Source organism: Panthera onca, chromosome A2 (genome assembly GCF_046562875.1).
Source record: "Panthera onca isolate mPanOnc1 chromosome A2, mPanOnc1 haplotype 2, whole genome shotgun sequence".
NCBI classification, from domain to species: domain Eukaryota; kingdom Metazoa; phylum Chordata; class Mammalia; order Carnivora; family Felidae; genus Panthera; species Panthera onca.
This window is the reverse complement of record NC_138340.1, coordinates 120,828,898-120,852,913: the sequence shown is the minus strand read 5'-3', so window position 1 is coordinate 120,852,913 and position 24,016 is coordinate 120,828,898. Positions and strand designations below refer to the sequence as shown.

Genomic DNA, 24,016 nt, shown 5'->3' with positions numbered 1-24,016 from the left:
TATGTGAGAGAAAGAGGGCATGTGTGTATATGAGTGTGTATGTGTGTGTATGAAAGACAGTGTATGTGTGAGAAAGCATGTGTGTATATATGAGAGTGTGTGTGAGAGTATATGTGTGTGCATGAGAGTGTGTGTATGAGAGCATGTGTACGTATGAGAGAACGTGTGTGCATGAGCGTGTATATGAGAGAAAGTGTGTGTGTGAGAGAAAGAGAGCATGTGTGTATATGAGACCATGTGTGCAAGAGAGAGACAATGTGTGTGTGTGTGTGTGTGTGTGTGTGTGTGTGTGGTGACAAGGACATGCTAAGGGGCACGAGGGGCATCGGGCATCAGAAGACACTGGAGTCAGAAAGGACAAAAGCTGGTTCCCCGAGAGGTATGAGCCTGGGACATCCAGGACATCACCTGATGGTGGGCCAGGGCAGGGGAGGCGATGACCACAAGAGGATGGGGCACACACAGAGCAGGGCACAGGTCACTCTTGGCGGGCAAGAGATACCCCAAACAGGCAGTTAGCCTGAATGCAGTCTTAACTCCCTTGACATGTTGAGGCGATAGCCCGGCAGCAGACGTCAAGTGTCAAGAACCAAGTTGAATTCAATTGTTCAAAAGAAGAAAATTACAGTTCTGTGAATCTAGGTTGTGGCTCATCATGCCCTTGACGCATGGGTTTAAAAATATCCATGATGTATATATCTTATGATCCCTTCTTTGCAGAAAGAAAGCGTGCACAGGAAAACACCAAAGGAATGAGCTGAAGGGGAAAGTCAGCAGTGATTTCTCTGGTGGTGAGTTGTGAATGTTCCCTACCTTTCATAGCTATATATTTTCTAATTTTCCCAAATTAGCGGATGTTAAGTTATCCATGTTTTAAGAATAAAATGCTTATGCACAGGGAGGCAATTCAAAAGTTAAAAGAGGTAAACATGTAAACAGTCCTGAGTATAAACTCTCTTTCCATCAAGGTATCCGTTGTCAACAGTTTGTGATTCCTAGTAGGAAACAAAAATGCATATATGTTTCCTGAAGAGAGCATATATGGAACAAAAACCTTTTATTTTTAAAAGGGAAAGGGAAACATGGAATCTGAAGTTTTAAAGCTAATTTCCCTCTAATACATAAGTCTTTTTTTTTTCCTTTTGTGGTTAAGAGAATGTTTCTTTGCAGTCCTCTCATTATGTAGTTTTTGTGGATTGGGGATTGGAAAACAGTAACTAAAAGGTCATCCAACAAAAGTGTTACGCGATACAGAAAATGAACAACAGAGGTCCTTTTGCAATTCACATGCAAAAGTGTCCCATTTGAGAAATCCAAATCAGTATACTGAAGTAAGGAGCCATCCTACAACTAACTAGGTTAGATGTTAGGGATGTGGGGATGTGCGAGCAGAGGCCGGTGCTCCCCGGCGGGGAGCCGAGGGTGCTGGTTGAATTCCCAAGGCTGGGAAGTAAGGCTCAGAAATGCAGTCGTGGCCATTAGGAAGTGACTGCCAGGCTGGGACATGTAAGAGGGTCATCCATCATGAAGATGAGGTCCTGATGGGGAAGGGGATAGAGGAAGAAGGTTTGGATTGATCAGGAGAGCTTGGGAGGTGGACTTGACCTCCTAAAGAGACTGCGGCTCCTAAGGCCTCCGGGTTGGACGTGGGAAGCAAGTGAGCTGTGCACCTGACCCCCCGCGTGGGCTGCTCTGTCTGTGCTTTATAAGCTGCTCCATACGCCGCAGCCTGAGACTGAGAATTCTTTTTATGGCATGCCTATTTGGTCTCCGGTAGGCTTCTGAGAAAAGGAAACAACACGAGTTGAAAGTAAGAGGGAGATGGGAGGAAATAATCATTATGGGATTGAGGCAATTTGGCTAATACATCCAAGTCCAGAGAAATCATCATTGTGGTTTTATGAGACCACAGGGAAATGAGGTGACTTTTCCAGGCTGCCTTTACTGAGGTACATGAAAATAAAGAATTCAGCTACGCAGTTTACAATCTCTGACACTCTAAACGTTTATGCAGTACCAAGGTAGAAAATGAAATAAAATACGAACAGAGCCTCAGTCATGGAAAATGCTGCCTTACGTTTCAAATACTTGCCAGAAACTCAGTGGCTGCTTTACTGGCGAGAACTACAGCAGGAGATACTGTCCCTCCCACGTTAATGGCAGCCAAGCACCTGAGTCTTATAAAGAAAATTCAATACAGGGGCGCCTGGGTGGCTCAGTCAGTTAAGCGTCCGACTTTGGCTCAGGTCATGATCTCGCGGTCTGTGAGTTCGAGCCCCGCATCGGGCTCTGTGCTGACAGTTCAGAGCCTGGTGCCCATTTCAGATTCTGTGTCTCCCTCTCTCTCTGCCCCTCCCCTGTTCATGCTCTGTCTCTCTCGGTCTCAAAAATAAATAAACGTTATAAAAAAATTTTTTTAAATAAAAAAAGAAAATTCAATACAAAGGGGCCTGATTGCATTTATCCTTATTATTAAACACTTGCACAATGGACATTTGATGAAGACCACATATTAGAAGATTTTTAATATTTAATATTTCAATGACATGAAACGACACTTATTACATTATTAAAACAAAAAATAGCATGATACATACTCTCTTCCATAATATTTTGGTCTGTTCTCCACCTACATTAAAAAGAAGAAAAATATTAATAATGCATTCAAATTCAAATCAGATAGATAAAAATGCTATTCACACGAACGTAGCTAATCCTGATAGTAACTTTATTACAGTTTTTACTCCTCAAATCAGAGATCCGTGAGACCACAGAGTTAACCAGTGCATTCCTCTATCTTGGATAGGAATGATGTAGAATCATCATATTTCTCTAATCATTAAGCTCATTCCCCACCTAAACTCAACCACCCAATAAAGGAATTTTCAAAGGAAACAAAGGGAAATATTAAGAACTTTATAAAGATATTACAAGGCATCATCCGGAAAAAGAAAATGAATAAAACGCAGGCATTTAGTTCAATCTTCATCCAATTGTTTCATTATGTAGTCATAATAAAAATAAGAAGTGTACCTGTATTTAAAAATAATTTGGTCTCTTTCCAGATCAAATCGATACTCTTTATTTTTAAACAAATGGCTAATGGTCTGAAATTCACTTGACACCAGAGGCAAGATACAGAGGACAACATTTACGGCTTAACTAAACATCATAAGCATCCCAGAAAACATTCTGCAATCACATTTTTAGCTGTTGGATCATCTCGTTTGGTTTTTAGCACATATGTATACGATAATCTACTTTCTTGAGAACTTTGTTTTCTTATGTTCATGGTGTTAGAATTGGTAAGAAATTAACATGAATTCTCACGCTCAGCTTTTGTTCTCCTAATCTAACTCCAGGGACACTGAAAATAGAGTAGAGCCACATTAAGTCATGGATTTTCGCTGATGGTTATGACAGCAAGTTTATGTTTATTTACTAGAGGAGAATGTGAGTGTGAGTCTGGCAGCCATTTCATTTGCTGTCATTTCTGTCCACAATCAGATGGGCAGTTTTTTCAGCAGGGCTCACCGGCACAGTGGAGGGATTTCAGGGTCCTGGGCAGTTTCTTGGCCTCCCTTCACTCTCCAAAGGATGCAGGGGGATTTGAGTGGGCAGTCAGGAGCCATAGAGCAGAGGAAAAGGTTCAGAAAAGGAGAGTTGAGGCCCACATTCACAAGCCTGCCTCGGACAAGCCTCACTGGTATAAAACTCATCATCTAGACACGTCTAAACATATGTTCACTCTTCTGTGCATTTCACACTTGAAAAGCACTGAACCAAGAGGGGGCGTTCATAACTCTTAACATTCAAGGTTTGAAGTCTGCTCTGTGTTATTTACAAAGGAAGATCTAAATAATATCATTAACAGAAGCACAAAGTGTGTAAAAGGCACCTTGTTATCGGATGTGTACCATTACTCTACATGCTGGGAAGCTTTTTGATAGGAGTTGAATATGTTGTCATTTATATCATTCTATTAGCTTTCAAAGTTCTTTCTTACTTTTATGATCCTGTACCTAGGTATCTGCAACACCAACATGCCATAGAAGAAATTTAGACTAGAAAAATCAATGGAAGGAAATAATATACAACGGGCAAGATATCTCTCCGATCTTTGAGAGTCAATTTTCCATTCCTTTGAAATGACTCCCTATGTCTAAGGACAGCTTTATTTCCATCCTTTTGGCTGTGCCATAATAGACATTTGCAAATCTGGGGTTATCTCCCAGCCCGACCCTCCAGTTCTCGTCTCTTATCTCCCAGAAAGGGAAGAATAATTCATCTAACTTTCAGGATGGACAGCATGGAAGATAGAGCCTACCGCTAACTCCTGGCATGTAAGTAAGTAGTTCATGAGTGTCAAATTTGACTCCTGAGAAGATAACAAATTGCTTTCGGTTCACTCGTCAATCATAAAAATACATGGCACGCTTATTATGCTCAGGGTTCTGTGCTCAGCCCTGCATTGTTCATGAAACAATAACCTCAAAAGTGTGGAGAGGAAAGGTCTGAGGAGCTCGGGAGTGTTCTGCTCTTGTGGCAGGAGGAAACACGTGGGAAATCTACCATAGGCCCCCAAATACAAAAGTCAGTCTTTACGGTGCCTTGCGGGATACCAAATAAGATTCTGCCTGTTAGAGGACAGGTTGACCTAAATGAGGGACAGATCCGCTTATGGGAACCACGAGAATATACAAGAGCACTGATTTGTGAGGGACAGACCACACATGGAATCGAGCCACGGAATAGGTCCCAAATATTGCACGGGATGTATACTAAAACATTACTCTTTGTTTATCTGAAGTTCAAATTTAACTAGGCATTCCGTTTTTATTTCTTTTTTTTTCCCCCTAAATCTGGCAACCCTATAGGAAGAAAGGAAAGGTGGAGAGGTCCGAGGCAGCCAAGAGAGAGGATGTGGTCATTCATCTGATCACTGCCTCCGGTAGGGGCTGTTTTGATAGCAATCTGATTCAATCTTGGATCCCTTTGTCGTCTCTGCCTTTCTTACAGAAAATAGAGCTGGCCTTATTAATGTTAACGAGAGAGAGAGCAGCTGGGATTTACAAAAAAAAAAAGCACAACAAAGAAAAACTTCTCTTCCTAAACTTTTTGCTCACAGGAGTCTAAACATAGTCTCTCTCTCTCCACACTTCACTAAGCTTTTAACCAGTCAAGAGCTTAAATTAAGTGAAATGGCCCTGGGAAAATCATAGAACATCCACATGTTTTCAAGGTGGATAATACTGGGTCCTCAGATCCAGACAAAACTAGTCAGCTGGATGTCAGGACTCCCAGGAATAAAGGCGCTGACTAGATAGACTAGTAACGTCTACACTGTGACCCAGTAACGCCTGAAGAAGCCTGGTTCAGTCCCCAGGTGCGGCTCTGTGTCAGCCATCGATGGAATCAGATCTGACTCGTGAAACGTGGATTTATTAAGAAAGACGTAGCACCTGAATTTCAGTTTCCAATTGTACGAGATTCTTTTCAGCGAATGAGAGAGAAGACAGTTAATAAATAAAAAAGGAAAGCAGCTCAGAAGCTCTTCTCACATTCTCTTTGAAAATTAGGTTTGTTGAAATCAAGAACTTGCTTAAAAAAAAAAAAAATAGAGGGCTTATTGAGGTAGTCACATGGATTCAGGAAGGGATAAAAATGTAACATATCCCAACATGAAAGAAGGTTGGTTCTGGAGCATTCCTGCCACTGATTATCTCAGGATAAGAACTCAAGTTGGACAACCCATCATCTTGGGGAACCTGGGCACTGAGGATACGATTCACAGAAATTGCATCTGCAGTGCCAGATTAGTTAGTTAGTGTTCTAACTCCAAGCAGAAAGAAGCTCACCATTTTAGGAAAACAAAACAAAACAAAAATCTGATAATTTGTAGATATACTGCTGAACCCTAAAATACTGGATTCGTAGCTGATCTACCAGGTTCAGAAAGGAACGCCTCTCTTTACAGAAGAACACGCAGATGATCTGTGAACAAGCAAACACATGACATGGGTCCTTCCGAAGTTCAGGTGAATTCAGTATGTGTGGTGGAACCATGCTGATTCTTTTTAAAAATGCAATTGAAGATTTTATTCTACATGCGCATCATCTATGGGAGAAGAGTCCCCCAAGGTGGGCAATACTTGCCATCGATGTCACTCTTGACCATAGCACTTTTGGAATTCCTCTTTTGTGACTTAGACTTTACTACCTTTCTCTTGACTATCCTTACAGCTGCCTTTCTCAAAGTGTGGTCTGGTCATTCAAAACAGAAACTTCAGGATGCTTTGTAAAGATTACAGATTCCTGATCCGTATCTCAGACCAACTGAACCAGAACTAAGGTGGGGGAGCTGCGATGTGTTATTTGATTAATCCCCCAGGTGATATTTACGCATACAGTAAAGTCAGAGTCATCAGCTTATAGAAACTATATATTTGTGTTTTGAGTTGAGAGTAGATGTTATTTCAGCAAACAGGCAGAAGTTACTACTCCGAGCCACATTCAGCGAAAAGGGAAGTGATCCAACTAGGAAATACATTTGAGACAAAAATGAGGCATGACCCTAAGATAATAAAATCTGCACTGTGCCTTGTTCTGAAGGTATTTTAGGAGACATTCCCAACATGCTCCGAGCAATGGGAACTCGGCAGAAATAAAAGCACAGATTCCCAAGATGATGGATTCTATTTTAAATAGAAAAAAAATTGTTCAAAAATATCAACTTCTCCAGTATTACTAAAATGCCTTTAAATAACTATATAAGAATCTGATAAGAATTTCTCTTTTTTAAAAAATTTTTTAACGTTTATTTATTTTGGGGAGGGGGGGAGAGAGAGAGAGAGAGAGAGAGAGAGAGAGAGAGAGAGAGAATATGAGTGGGGGAGGGGCAGAGAGAGAGGAAGACACAGAATCAGAAACAGGCTCCAGGCTCTGAGCTGTCAGCACAGAGCCTGATGTGGGGCTCAAACTCACGAACTCACATAATATATGTCTTTAAAGAATAATCTATCTTATGACTTTATGGTCACACCTCAAATATAATTATTGCCAGTACTGTGACTATTGAAAATGGGTTTAGTCCTGTCTAGTCCTGTCCATACTCGGTACAGACCGTGTTCCTACTCATCTACAGCCAATGCAGACCGGTCCGGCTTCCCTGCCGAATGGTCTCATCACCCCACATTCATCCTATGTTCCAATCAAATGAAATTACTTGTAGTTCCATAATTTGCTCTCTGCCATATGTCCATTGTTTTTCATACGTTCTGATTTCAGATCTTGAACTCCCTTCTAATAAAATAGTGGCAGATCACGTGACTGTTGAAAGGGCAGGCTCTAGACTCAGGCTGCTTGGCTTTGACGCCAAATCCGTGTATCCCTAAGCAAGTTTCGAATCTCTCTGTCCCTTGGTTTCCTCGTCTTTAAAATGGAGATGATAGGGGCGTCTGGGTGGCTCAGTCGGTTGGCCGTCCGACTTCGGCTCAGTCATGATCTCGCGGTTTGTCAGTTCGAGCCCCGCGTCGGGCTCGGGGCTGACAGCTCGGAGCCTGGAGCCTGTTTCGGATTCCGTGTCTCCGTCTCTCTCTGCCCCTCCCCCACTTGTGCTCTGTCTCTCTCTATCAGAAATAAATAAAATGTAAAAAATAAATAAGTAAAATAAAATGGAGATGATAATAAAAGTAACTGCCTCACTGAGCTGTTGTAATAATTAAATGAGTTATGTTGGCAGCAGTGTCTGGGACCCAGAGCACTTCAATGACTAGTAACTAAAAGGGCCTCCCTGCACAGAAAGAAAAGTTAGGCCCACTCTTTTTTTTTTTTCCCCCTTTAATTATTTATTTTTAAATTTTTTATTCAAGTGTAATTAACTAGAGTCTTAGATCAAGGCTCATTCTTTTCTGTGCTCTTACAACTCTTTTTATAAGATTTTAAATAGCTACTTGTCCATTTCTTCTCTGACTAGGAGTTTCTGAGGCAGCAATTTTGGTCTTCATAATCATTGCATTCCCAGGATTTAGCTCCACGTCTGGCACAGAATGAGCGCAGGCATGCATTCTCTGAATCTAATTCACTCCTAAAACTGTGTTGGGCGGCAGAGGTTCAAACAGCAAAAGCCTATATTCCATTATTTTAAATAGAAAAAAAAGTTCAAAAATATCAATTTCTCCAATATTACTAAAATGCCTGTAAATAACTATATAAGAATCTGTTTAAGAATTTCTTTTTTTTTTAAAGAGGTTAGAGTGGGAGAGAGCCAAAGCATAAGAGACCCTTAAAAACTGAGAACTGAGGGTTGATGGGGGTTGGGAGGGAGGGGAGGGTGGGTGATGGGCATTGAGGAGGGCACCTTTTGGGATGAGCACTGGGTGTTGTATGGAAACCAATTTGACAATAAATTTCATATATTGAAAAAAAAAGAATTTCTTTTTTTTTTTTAATTTTTTCAACGCTTATTTATTTTTGAGAGAGAGAGAGAAAATGAATGAGTGGGGGAGGGGCAGAGAGAGAGAGAGAGGGAGACACAGAATCTGAAACAGGCTCCAGGCTCTCAGCTGTCAGCGCAGAGCCCGACTCGAGGCTCGAACTCACGAACTGGGAGATCATGGCCTCAGCCAAAGATCATGCTTAACCAACTGAGCCACCCAGGTGTCCCAAGAATTTCTGCCTAGTATAAAATACTTAACCCCCAATTACATAATTGTTTAACCCTTAATGGCGTAGTTAACAGGTATATTTGTGTGCAGTCCCCTGCTGAATAGAAGAGAATCCTCATTATCCTATACTGAGCAGATACTATTAATAAAAAAATACTATCTGGATGAGACCTGAATTGGTAATGCCCCCAGGTGTCTGGTCTAAAGAAACACCAAAGGGCTAAACCCTCAGGAAAAAGTGGAGAGAGTTATGGATCCAATGTGCTTAAACACAAGGTCGATCAGAACAGTGACATAGGAGAGAAGCCCCCTTCTGTCTTCTAGCTCCCCTGCCACTACTCCAAGTGCGATCTGGGGACCTGTAGCATTGGCATCACCTCGGAGCTTGTTAGAAGTGCAGAATCTGCATTTCGAAGGGGAGTCGCATACACATTAAAGTTTGAGATGGGGCCATGCTTCTCATCTGATGGTAGCAGGTGAGAACTTGTTACAGCAGGCTTTTAGCCAGGAGAATGATTTTGGCTAAAACTTAACTCTGTTAAGTTGCTATAGCAAATAGCCTGATAGTGAGTGTTTGGAGAGCAAAGTATATGCCCGTACTCATGAAATGTTTGCAGAAAGAATGAGGCAAAGATTATGAAGGCAGAGCCCTGGTGTCAATTCAATTGCAGTGTGACCCTGAGGAGGTTATTAAACTTCTTTGTATCTCATTTCCCTCAATTTTCAATAAAGCCGGAGTTATAAAAATGTGTGATTTTAATAAAGCTCAGATGAGATAATGCGTGTAAGAAATTGTGGGGCTCGGAACATCGTGGTAAGCGGTTCACATGCAGTCGCGGGGCTACTCTGTGCCAGCAGCTGTCCTGAGGGTTCTACGTGTTTATCTCATTTCTGTCCCCAAGCAGCCCTATGAGGTAAGTGAGTGCTATTATTTTGCAGACAGCAACTAAACAACTCGACTGAGGTCAGTGCCTTCGCACCCAGCACAGACACCTTTAACTACTGCGATTCCCAGCTTCTCCAGCGTGAAGAAGAAGCCATTCTCCACACATGAACCAATGCCGATGCCTTTGTTGGCTATCACCCAGTTCTACACTTGGGTTAAATATGAGATTATCTGAATTGTCCTTAACTTTTCTTTGCCAGGACTGAACACTCTAAAATCTCTTTGGAATGAACTGAATTCTGTCAACGAGGTAACAAATGAGAATTTGGGGGGATAGTGTCGTGATATTTTGAGTCTCTCGACTATTTCCCTGTGATTTAAAATTTTATGGATTCCAAGCTACCTGGTTTAGTTTCCAATTTACTCCTCTAATTTGAAGGAGTAATTCTCAGCATTTTGCAAAGCTTGAGAGAACAGGAGGGTGACAGCTGCATAGTGAGAGACAGGAAGCCTAATCCTTAAATGAGTTTGCTTTATAGTCAGATTATCATTGCCCTAGATAAACACAAGTTCTTTTATATTCAACACAAAGATATTTAAAGAATATCGTGAGTCCTCTGTAAACAAGGTTTCCAATTATTGAAAAAACAAAGCTTTTATAATCCCTCAGCAGCTGGTATATGTTAAGTTTTTACTTAATAGAAATAATTTTAAAACCCAATTTAGCAGCCTCCTACACAGGCAGTTAGACTGCTGAATTTTCTGAGATACAGATCGAGTTCAGGAGAAAAGACTTTGACGGGGGGATTCGTATTGGTGATATTAGGGAATTTTATCCAGAAAAAAAAAACAAATATAGATAATTCCCTTCTAATTAAAAATCAAAGTTCTTTATTGAAAAGGAGAGAAAGAAAATGCAAGTCCTGAAATTTATCTTCTTGTAGTCAAAATGCATAGTATAGAATGAAAATTGAGGAAACTTTAAAATCTCCTGTTTCTTTTCATCTAGAATCTAAGGCTTTATTTTTCCTCTTTTTTTAAAGTTTATTTATTTTGAGAGAGAGAGAGAGAGACCGAGAGAGAGAGAGAGAGACAGAGGCAGAGACAGAGAGAGAAAGACAGGGAGAGCAAGCAGGGGAGGGGCAGAAAGAGAGGGAGAGAGAATCCCAAGTAGGCTCCAAGCTGTCAGTGCAGAGTCTGAGGCGGGGCTTGATCTCACAAAATGTGAGACCATGACCTGCATCGGAATCAAGAATCAGACACTTAACCAACTGAGCCACCCACATACCCCTAAGGCCTTATTTTTCCTTACGGCATTACTTTAAAGCTTTCAAAATTCAGATGGGGACACCGATGGGGTAAATTCTTTCCTGTCTTGATTATAATATATTATAAAAACACCTACTGGTGAGTCTTTCTGTAATAAACCTCCTTAAAAGGTTACCAAACGGTTTTGCAAAGTTCTAGAAGTTAGACACAAATCAGGCACTTTAGTAACTTTGGTGTAAATATTCTGCTAATTTATAGACAGACACTGTGTATCAGATTAGAGGTGCTCAGGACCAAAGCCGCTCCCACTCATTCGATTTGTTTTCTGCCTCCTTTTTTTTTTCCTTCAGATTTTCCCCGGAATTGTGATTTAAAAATCAGTGATAATATTAGAACAAAGAAGAAGTAAAAGAATTTTCTTAGACCAGTGGGTCTCAATTGGGAGGGTGGGGGGTGTGTTTTTTCCCGGCGGATATTTGGTGATGTCTGGAGATAGTTTTGACTGTCATGAGGGGAGGTGCTACTGAATATAGTGGGGCAGAGTCCAGGGATGTTGGTAAAATCCTGCAACACATAGGACAGACCCTCTACAACAAAGAATTTATCCCACCCCAAATATTATGGTGCCAAGGCTGAGAAACCCTCTTTTATTATTTTTTTAATTTTTTAATGTTTTTATTTATTTTTGAGACAGAGAGAGACACAGCATGAGAAGGGGAGGGGCAGAGAGAGAGGGAGACACAGAATCCAAAGTTCGACGTGGGGCTCGAACTCACGGACCGTGAGATCATGACCCGAGCTGAAGTCGGACGCTTAACCAACCGAGCCACCCAGGCGCCCCTGAGAAACCCTCTTTTAGACAAAAAAAGAATTTTGTCCTCTTGTGCATGCCCAAGAAAGGTTTTTCAAAAAAAAAATTTGGACCAAAATACTAACAAGCAATAAATACTTTAAATACAGAGTAAAAGGAAAATAAAAGGAAATATTTGTTTATGAGAACAATAATAATTTATAAAAGTAGCTTTTAAGAAAAGGCAGACATACTTCCAACTACTCAGGGAAATAGCTCAGGTAACTACCACACTGCACAGACTAACATATCAAAACTTTAATAAGGAAATCCCCTTGCCTCGCTTGAAAAAATTGTAAACAATCTGAAATACAAAAAAAAGAAAAACACTAAAGGAAAAATTTAAGTTATTACTGGGAGTAACCATCCATGATATGCATACATATGAACTAATGTTTAAATCCCTTACTGCTATGGGATTTCATGCCTCACAGCATGTTGTTTTGAAACTCTGCTCTGATTACTGGGTTGGAAACAAAATTTCCACCACACCTGGATCCCCAAGTCACAGAGGAACCTTCCCGCCCCAGGGGAGCCTAAGCATTGCCTGAGTGGCTGTCCAGTGCCTGAGTGATGTCCTGATTTCCTAGGTTTCATTACAGAAGCAACCATACAAAATCATCTTCATAAAAGGAGAAGGTGTGGGGCTCCTGGGTGGCTCAGTCGGTTGTGCGTCCGACTCTGGCTCAGGTCATGATCTCATAGCTCGTGAGTTCGAGCCCCACGTCGGGCTCTGTGCTGACAGCTTGGAGCTTGGAGCCTGCTTTGGATTCTGTGTCTCCCTCTCTCTCTGCCCCTAACCCACTCGGATTCTGTCTCTGTCTTTCTCAAAAATAAATAAACATTAAAAAAGTTAAAAATAAATAAATGAAAGAAGAAGGTGAATTGCCCAAATTAGTTATATTTGGATTTGAAAAATAACGAAAGGGCAACTACACCCAGACACACACACATTCAAACACCCCACCTCGCACATCCGCCCTTTGTTCCTGGTTCTGGTTTTCTCTAGGTTCAGATCTAGTGACACTGACTTAGAATCCAGATAAGGGCAGGGCTCAGGAGGAGCAGAGGAGGCTCCAATACTTAAAAGGCACCTTCAGTATGTGTGCTGCTCTTTTCCCAAAAGGCAAGTTACACAGCAATTAATGTTCCCTTTTTGCAGATGAGGAGAGGAAGGCCCATATGGTTACATTACTTGAAGATCACACACAAGCATGGGGAGGAGATCCAAACCAATATCTGATTGATGCCAAATTCCATATTCTTTTTTTTACACCAAGAGCAAGGGAAACTGTCCAGGGGACAACAGAAGGGACGCACTCATGAAGAACATTGATTCTGCTATCATGAATAGATAGGTTGACCCCCAAATTGTTAAACTCTTAAAAGTGCCCATTCCGGAGACCTGTGTGAGCTGTTATCAGAAGACCTTCTATCACAGCTGATGGCCAACCTCCTTTACCCTTCATCCCTCTGAATGGTACCACCAGAGTATCATCCGCCTAGTGTCCAAGCCAGAAATTGTCACCCCAGATTCCTTCCTCTCTCCCGATCCCACTTGGACTCTGCCTCTAAATCCTGTCCATCGTATGTGATTCCTTAATTACTCTTGAATCCGTCTCTTTCTTTCCATGTCCACTGTAGTGTCTATTTACCCAAAGCACTCAACTAATATTTTTATAGGTTTTCCTGTCTATACTTGTATAACCTTCCAATCTATCTGAAGTCAGAAAATGCAAATCTTGTCAAGTTCTCTGCTTAAAATTTTTCATTGGCTCCCTGATGCCTAGTAGTCAAACCTATACCACTCAGCGCATCCTTCCCAGACCACCCTACTTAGAAGTGGTACCTCTTTACCTTGGCATACCCGATGTCTCCTTTCTGGCTTATTTTTTCCATGCCATTTGTCATCATCTGAGATACTATGTATCTTACTTGTGTGTGTGTGTGTGTGTGTGTGTGTGTGTGTGTGTGTGTGTGTGTGTGTTTGGCCAATCTTTCCCTTTCAAATGGCAACTACACAAGGCCAGAAACTTTTGTGTTTTGCTTATTACTGTTATCCCCAGAGCCTAGAACAGAGCTGGCACAGAGTAGGTGCTCAATAAATACTTGTTCAATGAATAAATGAATGGCATACAGGATTTTCCTAGGACGGTCTTGCTTGTGTATCCAGACTATGTCCCTATCATCACACATACTCTTGCCCTGAACATCCTTATTCCCCAATTCTTTATGTCCCTACCAAAGAGATACCTACAGTTTCTGAAACACATCCGGGTTAGTCATACATCCTGGTCATTCTTTGGACCGGAGATCTCCTCCACGTGGAATTCTAATACTTGCTCTCTGACCCATCTATGCCTTAACCTGGCAAAATCTCAATGACTTAAAAAGAAGAGGTAAATTTTCTATTTGTTAATTAATTTATTTAAAGTATAATTAACACGCAGTGTTATATTAGTGTCAGGTGTACAATATAGTGATTCAATAATTCTATGCACTACTCAGTGCTCTCATCACAATGAGTGTACCCTTGATCCTCTTTACCTAATTCACCCATGTCACCATCCACCTGCCTCTGACAGCTATCGGTTCCCTATATTTAGAGTCTGGATTTTCCGCTTGTTTTGTTTAAGTTCCACATATGAGTGAACTCATACGGTATGTGTCTTTCTCTGCTTATTTCACTTAGCAGGATACCCTCCAGGTCCACCCATGTTGTTGCAAATGGTAGGGTTTCATTCTTTATGGCTGAGTAATATTCCACTGTGTATAGCTACTGCCTCTTCTTTATCCATTCATCTATTGATGGACACTTGGCTTGCTTCCATTTTGGCTACTGTAAATAATGCTGCAATAAACATAGGGGTGCATGTATCTTCTTGAATTAGTGTTTTGTATTCTTTGGGGAAATACCCAATAGTGGAATTACCGGGTCACATGGCAATTCTAGTTTTAATTTTTTGAGGAACCTCCGTACTGTTTTCCACAGTGGCTGCACCAGCTTGCATTCCCACCAACAGTGGACAAGAATTCCTTTTTCTCCACACCCTTACCAATGCTTATTATTTTTTTGTTATATATATTATATATACACAATGGAATATGACTCAGTCATAAGAAAGAATGGGATCTTGCCATTCGTGACAATATGGATGGACATGGAGGGTATTTTGCTAAGTGAAATAAGTCAGAGAAAGACACAATATGATTTCACTTACATGTAGAATCTAAAAAACAAAACAAATGAATAAACAAACAAACAGAAGGCAGAAACAGACCCATATATACAGAGAATAAACCGGTCGTCGCCAGAGCAGGAGGGTGGAGGCATGGGCAAAATGGGTGTGTGGGGGGGTAGGAGATACAGGCTTCTAGTTATGAAATGAATAAATCACAGAGATAAAAGGTATAGCAGAGGGAATCATCAGTGGTATTTTAACAGTGTGGTATGGTGACAGAGGGTAGCTACATTTGTGGTGAACACAGCATAATGGATCAACTTCTCGAATCACTATGTTGGACACTTGAAACTAATGTAACATAGTATATTAACTATAGTTCAATAAAAACACATATATAAATAGGGGTGCCTGAGTGGCTCAGTCGGTTAAGTGTCTGACTTTGCCTCGGGTCGTGATCTCACGGTTTGTGAGTTCGAGCCCCGCGTCGGGCTCTGTGTCCACAGCTCAGAGCCTGGAACCTGCTTCAGATTCTGTGTCTCCCTCTGTCTGCCCCTCCGCTGCTTGCACTCTGTCTCTCGCGTTGTCTCAAAAATAAATAAATACTTAAAAAATATAAGTAAGTAAGAGGTTAATGCTGCCATCTCAGGAAAATCTTTCCTGACTGCCTCAAACCAGCTTAGGTATTATTTCTTATCCTCCCTCTGAACTAAAGGCCTGATTTAGGGCCATAATTTTAGTGGAATTGGGATTGTTGGCTTTGTGACCTCTAGAAGTAAGCTTTTTGAGGGAAAGGCATCTGTCTTTCTCTGTTGTCCTGGTACCCAACAGCATATCTTGTACTATAAAGAGTAACAATTGCTAATAGTTATTAAGAACTTGCAATGTGCCAGGCATTGTCCTAAGCACTGTCTTTACATATATTTAACCCATTCAATCCTCATGACTACCGAGTAGGTAAGATCTATTACACCCATTTCCAAAGGGTGAATTGAGGCACAGAGAAGCAGAGTGTAAAAGCAGACTGTATTATCCTGGAGCTTGGGCCCTAAAGCATCACACTCTATTGCCTACAATTGCATCAGTCCTGCTTCCCGGATCCCTGGAGATGTCCTGCTTTACATACCCTTTCTAAAGCCCTTGGTTCAGCTTTTTTTTCCCCACTAAGGTAATTGATTCATATCCTTCCAACTACCCTCCATCTCCCATCTTTTCTTTCTTTTCCCAAAATTTAGCCAAAGTTGATTTCTATTGCTCATAACGGAATCCTAAGTGATATTCCCATTAAATCCCAATCTCCAAGGCAGGAACCAGGGTAGCTGTAAGGTTTACCAAGCTCCACAGGGGGTTCTGACACATTCCAGGACTGGGAAGCACAACTTTGGGCAGCAGTTCCAAAACATGGAGAGAATGAATACCTTCCCGGAAGCTTGCAATATCTTCTTAAGACTTCTACATGGATTTTTACCCAGTCTATGTGGATTTTGATCCTACTCTCACTGTAGGCTTCCAAGAACACCCAAAAGTCTAGCCATGGGTAGCACTCACCTTTCCAACTGGCCCCGAGCATCTTCCCAGCAGCTCATTTTGACCCAGTCTTCCTTGCTACATCTTCCCTGGCACTCATTTCTTGGCTTCCTGTGTTGGCCCCCAACACCCACCTTGATCCCTCCTTGTGTGGACAACCCAATTAGGTATACTGCTCTGACTCTGCCCTGGCACTGTTGGCTAGGGCTTGCTATTCATCCTTTGGCATCCTGAAGCCACAGCTCCACATAAAATGGCTCTTTCCTCCCATCAAGCCAAACCCCACGGAGGTCAGCCATATTGGCCAGAATGGCTGGCCTCCCACCAGCACAGGAGAATCAAACACGATGGGTCCATCTGTCCATCCTCCTGATACTTCCTACAGACAGGCATCATATTTTTAAAAATCCCATAAAAGAGAAACAAAATTCGGGACTTAAGCATAGATAGAAATTTTATGTTAATATCTAATCTCATATTCTTCTTGCATCAAAATACATCTTCCCCTCCATTGGCCTTTGGTGCAGATGAGAACCTGAGACTATTCTCTATAGGATAAGGTTTCCTAAAAGCCATCTCCATGTCACCTGATTGCTTGTTCTTCCACTAAATAATTCTTGTTCTTCTAACTTTTTCTAATAGATCCTATTTCCAATCCTTAATTCATCTTCATTATTCTCCTTGGAACTCTTTTTAAATTCTCCCAATAGCTCTTAGGTTCAAAAAAGCTTGAAGTACCCAATAGAACTGAATCGAATCAAGGGAAAACTCAATGCTGCTATTAAATTTCTAGGGGGAAAAAGATTGGGTGAGTATACCCATTTAATTCTTCATTCTTGTTAGTAAATTCTTTCCTTCAAAGCTGAATAGCATTTGGGTTAAGTGGTCCTGTACATACTTTGGAAAGGGCAAAGAACACCCATCATTCTCTTTCTTCTCCTTTTTTTCTCCCTCCTTCTAGAAACGTAAGAGTATTTAAATATAAGTATTCAGTGTAAGTATTCAAATGCATGTGTTCCAACCGATGAATAAAATTAATCTACCTAAAGAAAAAGAAAGGCAGCCAGAACTTGGGAGGTGATAGAAATGAAAGATTGTCTAGTGAAAGGTCCTCAATCTTTTCTGCATTATAATCTTTCTTTGGAGCCATTTTACATGCTTTTTTTCTTCCTAATCATCTCTCCCAAATGAAATTTTAATACTACAGATAGACTGTATATCTGTTTATGCTCTATATGTGCATCTGTGCTTTACACATTGAAAAAGACTGTGTCCCCTTAAGAACTGATGTTCCCCCCTTCCCCTCGGAGTCAATATGACCCCAATTGAGAACTCATTGTCTGGCGAGATCACTGTGGCCTTCAGAATGCTTTTAACATTTGTTCTTCCTACAGGGAGGTGGAATATCTATCTTTGGCTCCTTCTTATAGATAAGAAAGCTGCCCTTCGGAGTGGTAAATTAGCTTGGTCACAGTCCTACCCCGGGCCAACAGCAGATTTAGGGTTGAAACCCAGTCCCTGATTTCAGCTCTAGTATTCATTTGTCTATACGGTGATGATGCCATAAAATCCAGAAGCCTGTTCCCTATTATTTTAAAAAATTACCTAATTTAGCATTTCTGAAACAGGCGATCTCCCTAAAATAATTCCCAACATGGTAATAAATAAGAGTGAAAGTGCCTTATTAATAATCGTCCTTGCTTTTGAATCCTTTTCCTGACAAATTAGTCCACGTTAAAAATTCCTGAGCTAGCTTTATGGTCCCCCAGCAGCTCTGACATGAGACGCTCTCCTGCTGTTCAGGGCTGTGCACCCAAGAGATTGTTTTTGTTCCCTGAGCCGAAGCACATCCTGCCCCTGCTCTTCTCGTACAGACCATCTTTGTTTTTTCTTCTTGACCTTTTATTATGAACATGTTCATACATACAGAGAAACTGAAAGCCTTTTACAGCAAACACTCATATACACACCACCTAGATTTTATAATATTTGCTATACTTGCTTTATGACATAACTATCCATTCTTCCCTCTCTCTGCCCACTAATTCAACATTTTTAGGGGCTGAATTTCATAGTAAGTTGTAGACATAGCACTCTTTACCCCAAATGCGTCAACACGTAAGTCACTAATCAGAATCAATAACACATAAACTTTTCATAGGAGGGTAATACCAGCGTTATTCTTGGAATTAAAGAAAGTGAATTTAGTTGACATGTTCGGGTAGTATTCTGAGATCAACAGAATCCACACACCTCTTTAATTTCCTGCTTATGGAGCGTGCCCTCTTTTCTAACAGGCTCCCATTTCTTGACGGGGAAAAAAGTGGCCATGAGAAAGCTGGTAAAAGAGTACCTGCTTATTGTCTCTGCCTTGGCCTTGTCTATCAATTTACACGTGTTAAATATGAAGGCCAAAACGTTTCTTAAAATGGCTCAGGATCAAATTCATCCCAAATAACAGGACTCATATTCCCTCTTTTTTGCTAACATCTGTATAGTGCTCGGGAGATGGTAGAAATTAAAGACCAATTCTTCCCATATATGAATGCCAGACACTGTTAAGGGCTTTGTATCTATTAACTCACTCTTCAAGTTACTTTTGGTGTAAGACCAAGGGTTGACAAATGTTTCCTGGCAAGGCTAGATGGTAAGTACTTTAGGCTTTGAGGACCATCTAGTCTCAGTTTCAAGTACTCAACTAGTCATGGAAGCATGAAAGTTGCCATAGACAATATGGAAAGCAATGAGCATTGCTGTGTTCTATTAAAACTTTATTTACCAAAACAGTCGACAGGCTATTGTTTGCTAATACCAATGCTACACTAACAAATTAACATTCTTTAAACTCCATTCTTCAAACTCGGTGTCAGAACAACTTACAGTTAGCTCAAAACTCCGAGCTTGCCAGTGGCTCAAAGGCCTTTTTGTTTAATGGTGGGTCAGATCACCTCTTTGTATTTGTGCCCTTCCAACTCTTCTGTACTGAGAAGAGACAATCATTAATTTTTAATCTATGAGAGACTGATGCCAACTTAAAATCAAAAAGAGCTAAGGCAGAAAATGGTTCAATTATTCAGTTAAACAACTCAGAAGACTAAAACACTAAGGGGTCTGATCTGCGTCCCTGAATTGAAAGGTATTGCTGAAGCATCGTTAAGCATGGTCTTTGAGAAGTCATGGAACCCTGAGGGCTATAGCAAGAGCAAAGGGCCAGACCAGAAAAGTGTAATTACAGACTTGGTTGAAATACTCAGGGAGATGCGAGAACGATTCATCGAACAATCGATGTGTCATCACCTAGAAGGACACAAGGTGCTGGATGGCAACCAATATGCCTTTGTTCAGCTCCACCAAGGCTCTTCAATTTCCTTCCACAGTGAACGGGGAGATGACACTGACTATGTAAATAAGGAGGAGGTAAGAGATACCACCGCTAAAGTAAAGCTTGCTATTCTGTCCAACAAGACAGGGGGATGCTGTGTATTTAGAGCTAATGTCAAGTGAGACTATGATTTGTTAAAGAACACAGCCAAAGGTGATTGATTACCAATGGCTCAGCGTCAGCCTGGAGACGATGAGGGGAGTGGTAGATTGAGGCAAGGAGGTGGAGCCAGGAGAGTACCAGTGCTGGACTGACTTTCATTAGCAAATTAGTCATCTACAAACCTGAATTGAGAAATGCTCATTAGGCACACAGATAATCCACTGAATGGAGAGACTACTGTCTTGGGATACAGAAACAGAATAATATAATTCAAAGTATTCCTGACATAATGATAATGGATTTGGTATTTTTATTAATGCAAATGGCCATTAAAAGAAAGGGCACATTATCAAAGATGTGTGCATATTCCTCAAGATAAGGAAAACATCTAAAAAAGAGCTGGAACTCATAATAGTACGTACCGAATACGAACACACATGAATATGAAGCATCTTAGAATGGGACTTAAATATTTTTAAAATTTTTTAACGTTTAGTTTTTGAGAGACAGAGAGAGACAGAGCATGAGCAGGGGAGGAGCAGAGAAAGAGGGAGACACAGAATCCAAAGCAAGCTCCAGGCTCCGAGCTATCAGCATAGAACCCAATGTGGGGCTTGAACCTACGAACCGTGAGATCATGACCTGAGCTGAAGCCGGATGCTTAGCCAACTGAGTCACCCAGTGCTTCTAAATATTTTTGCCTGTAATACAAACCTAATAGTAAGAAGTATAACAAACCAGGCAGTGGGGTGGGAATAGGAAAGCAGGCTAAATTAAGTACTTGACCATACTCATACAAGAATTCATATTTGGCCTCTGCAACATTCCAGGTACAGAAAAGCTAGACATAGCAAAGAAAGGCAAAAGCAAAATATTTTTAAAGGGTGGGAAATAACATCCAGGAGGAAGTACATCCGGATGAAAAACAGAAGGCTACGGGGTGACTTGGCATCTACTTCGAAGTTCATGAGGAGTCTAGCACAGTGCAAGCCAAACAGGAAGCATCATGAGGGGACAGGCATCCTGAGGCTTCTATCTTAGAGTGCAGGGAAGGGAGGAGGACAAAGAAATCAGAGGGAAGGAGAACACTCACACTGGAGCGTGTGTCAAGACGACATCAGCGTTCGTTAAAACACAGATTGCTTGGCCCTATCTTCAAGTTTGTGATTCAGCCAGTCTGGGGTGGGCCAGGGAATCCGCACTTCTGAACGTTCCCAGGGGATGCTGGAGCCACTGGTCCTGGGACCACAGTGGCGAATCACCGGGTTAGAAGCCCAGTCCTAGGTTTGGTCTGGGTTTGAGATTCAGACTCTGTCCCTCCTGCGCCGTTTGTCTCATTTCCTCTTGTAAAGTGAGAGGGGGTAACAATCCCCACGGGACTGCTGTGAGCAATAACATGGGTAAAACTCGAACCCAGTGCTCCGGGCACAGCAGGCACTCCGAGTGTGTTCCTTCTATCGCTTGCAATGAAAAGACGGGACAAGAAGTAAATAAATGGGCAACATCATTGAGGGCGGACCTTTTAAAATAGGGATGGTCTGAAACCATACCACCCACATTTTTCTGACGGCAAGGAGAGTCAAGGTTACAGACCTGTTTTCAAACGTCTCACTGGTTGGCCAGCCGGGCCACACTCCCTGAGGAGATTAGGCTTGCCCAGGGCGAAGTGTGGCTTCACTCTTCTCAGCATTATTTCTCAGTTAACATTTAACCAGGTGAGTAAATGCAAAGCTTGTCTGTAAAACCTTACTGGGGCACTCAGTGCTTTGTACCCGCTCTCCTTCTCTGATAACCCTGGCCACAACTGAACTCTTGCGGGACCTGACCTCTGAGTCACAAAGCAGGCACACTGGGCACCAGCTGCTGAGGAGGCGAGACATCTACTTCCTGTTCGGGTGTGTAAGGTTGGCCCTACGAAATCCAGCACTTTGGCATAACCACTCTGCTGCAGTCTGGCCCGCCCCCCTCCCACCTCTCATCAACGAGTGACGTATCCTGGGTTCTTACGGCTGTCACGGATTAGGTAAGGGTAACAGAGCACGTGTTGTACCCCATGACGCTATCGGCTGTTCTGTTTTCCTAAAACAACTAATTACACAACGTCGTCTCAAGTAATTGCATCAAGGAATCCACACGTTCAAGTTTGACTCTCAGAAATAAAAATCACCTGGAGAGATCAAGGGAGCTTCTCAAGAAATGCTACTTTATTATCAATCACTGTTTAATCTCCCCTTTACCTTCCTTGTTTGGTTTTAAGAAGAGACCTTCTGCCTCTGCCTCAATTTATGCTTCGGCACAGATACTGTTCTTTGATGGCTCTCTCCAGTCCAGTCCACCTGTCCTCTTGGCTCGGAGCCCCTGAGCCTCTGCATTCTGTAGCAGGAGTCCCTTATCCTCTGTTCATGATATCACCTTGCAAATGACTAAATATTTATAGGTCCAAACATGCAGGGTCTGCAATACATTAGAAGCAGTTCAAAGCAGTCTAAAGAGAGTGACTTCTTTTTTGGAGGGTTATGTATTTTGGTAGATGGCAGTGCTTGTCAATAAGAACTTGAAAAAAAAAAAAAAAGCCCCAAATTTTTCGTTGTGTATTTAGAAAAAATAAAACTCACCTATCTAAAACTTTTTCTAACATTTTTTTTTTAATATTTTATTTATTTTTGAGACAGAGCATGAGCAGGGGCAGGGCAGAGACAGAGGGAGACACAGAATCTGAAGGAGGCTCCAGGCTCTGAGCCCTCAGCACAGAGCCCGACGCGGGGCTTGAAATCATCAACTGCCAGATCATCAACTTGAAATCATCAACTGCGACCTGAGCTGAAGTCAGACGCTCAACCAGCTGCACCACCCAGGCGCCCCTACCATTGGTTTTATTGAAAAGCTTTGCTCCTTTACTGCAGTAGGTCGGTCTATAACCAAAGCAAGTCAAACTCAAGATGGAATCATATCAAGAAAAGAGCCTGACTGCATTACAGAGTGAACTAAAAGCTTAGGAGAAATAAGGATGAGAAATGCCCTTTATTCTAGGTTGCGTCAATATGAAGGGGAAAAAAAGGAGACCAATGGAGAAAGTCTAGGATGAGAAGAACAGAAATATTTCTTACCAGGGAAGAAACAGCTTTCTGATCACTACACATTAAGCCAATTAAAAGGTAATGGGATTGATTTTTGTTTGTGGCTTGTAGAATCAATCTCATTATGTTAGAGACGTACCTTGTCTAAATGTCTTGAGTCAGTAGAGTTTTAATGTTCCCCCAAATACACATATGTTTAAAAACATTTATTTTCAATGAGTAAAATAAGAAAAGGGGGAGGATTGTAGAATAGTAGAAAACCTCCTGAGTTTACTTTAAATCAGATTCTAAATGGACTTAGTTGAGAATGACATGGTCAATCAATATGGCTTGTTAAGATCTTCCAGATACGACTAAGACAAGATAAATGTCTCAAGCTACAAGACTATAAGACTGTAAAGCCCAGGTATGGTGAATCAAAATTTTAAAAGCATAATGAGAAAGTGAAATGCTTTTGTAGACTGAAAAGAACAATTCTGACAAATGAAGGTACAAGCAAGTAAAATGGGCAGATATTTAGGGACACCCCAAACTAGAGAAAATGGGGCATTTAAAGTGATATTTACAAAGTAAGTACAATTCACTAGCAGGTAAAATCAGGTGTTATCGCAATTTGAGCTTGGTCATTATCATCTATACTTGGCCGATCAAGGAAAAAAGCTGGTTCTGGTCATGAATGCTAGAAACCTCAGTTCTACAACTCACTTTTGCATTAAAAAAAAAAAAAAAAACCAAGAAACTTTCCAAAATATATTATTCTACGGCAAAAGAGAGAGAAAGTAAAGCTGCGTGGAAGGGAGAACAATTTGAAGTAATAGTACGCAGTTTTATTTCCCTTTTTGGAAATTGCTTTTTATGATTCCATACTCACGCCAGCAATTTCAAAAAGACAAATGACACCAAATCACTTAGTCACAAAAGGATTTCTACTTATTGTATATTCTTTAGGTAATTCTAGCAGAGCTTGACTTTAAACTAGTCATGCAAGTAAATCTTGACGTTTTGGCCTTTTGGAAAGGCCAAAAGAAATTTAGAATATTCCAGGAAAAAAAAATATTAGTCTGTGTTTAAGAAC

General features: G+C 41.2%; 1 protein-coding gene across 1 annotated transcript in view; it reads right to left on the bottom strand.

The window, feature by feature from the left end:
• CHN2 (chimerin 2) overlaps positions 1–24,016 on the bottom strand; it is a 299,494-nt gene that overhangs the window by 107,113 nt on the left and 168,365 nt on the right. Inside the window, exon 4 of the mRNA XM_060632800.3 lies at positions 2,598–2,629. Within this exon, the coding sequence (XP_060488783.1) occupies positions 2,598–2,629 (32 nt within the window). The remainder of the gene's footprint in view (positions 1–2,597; positions 2,630–24,016) is intronic.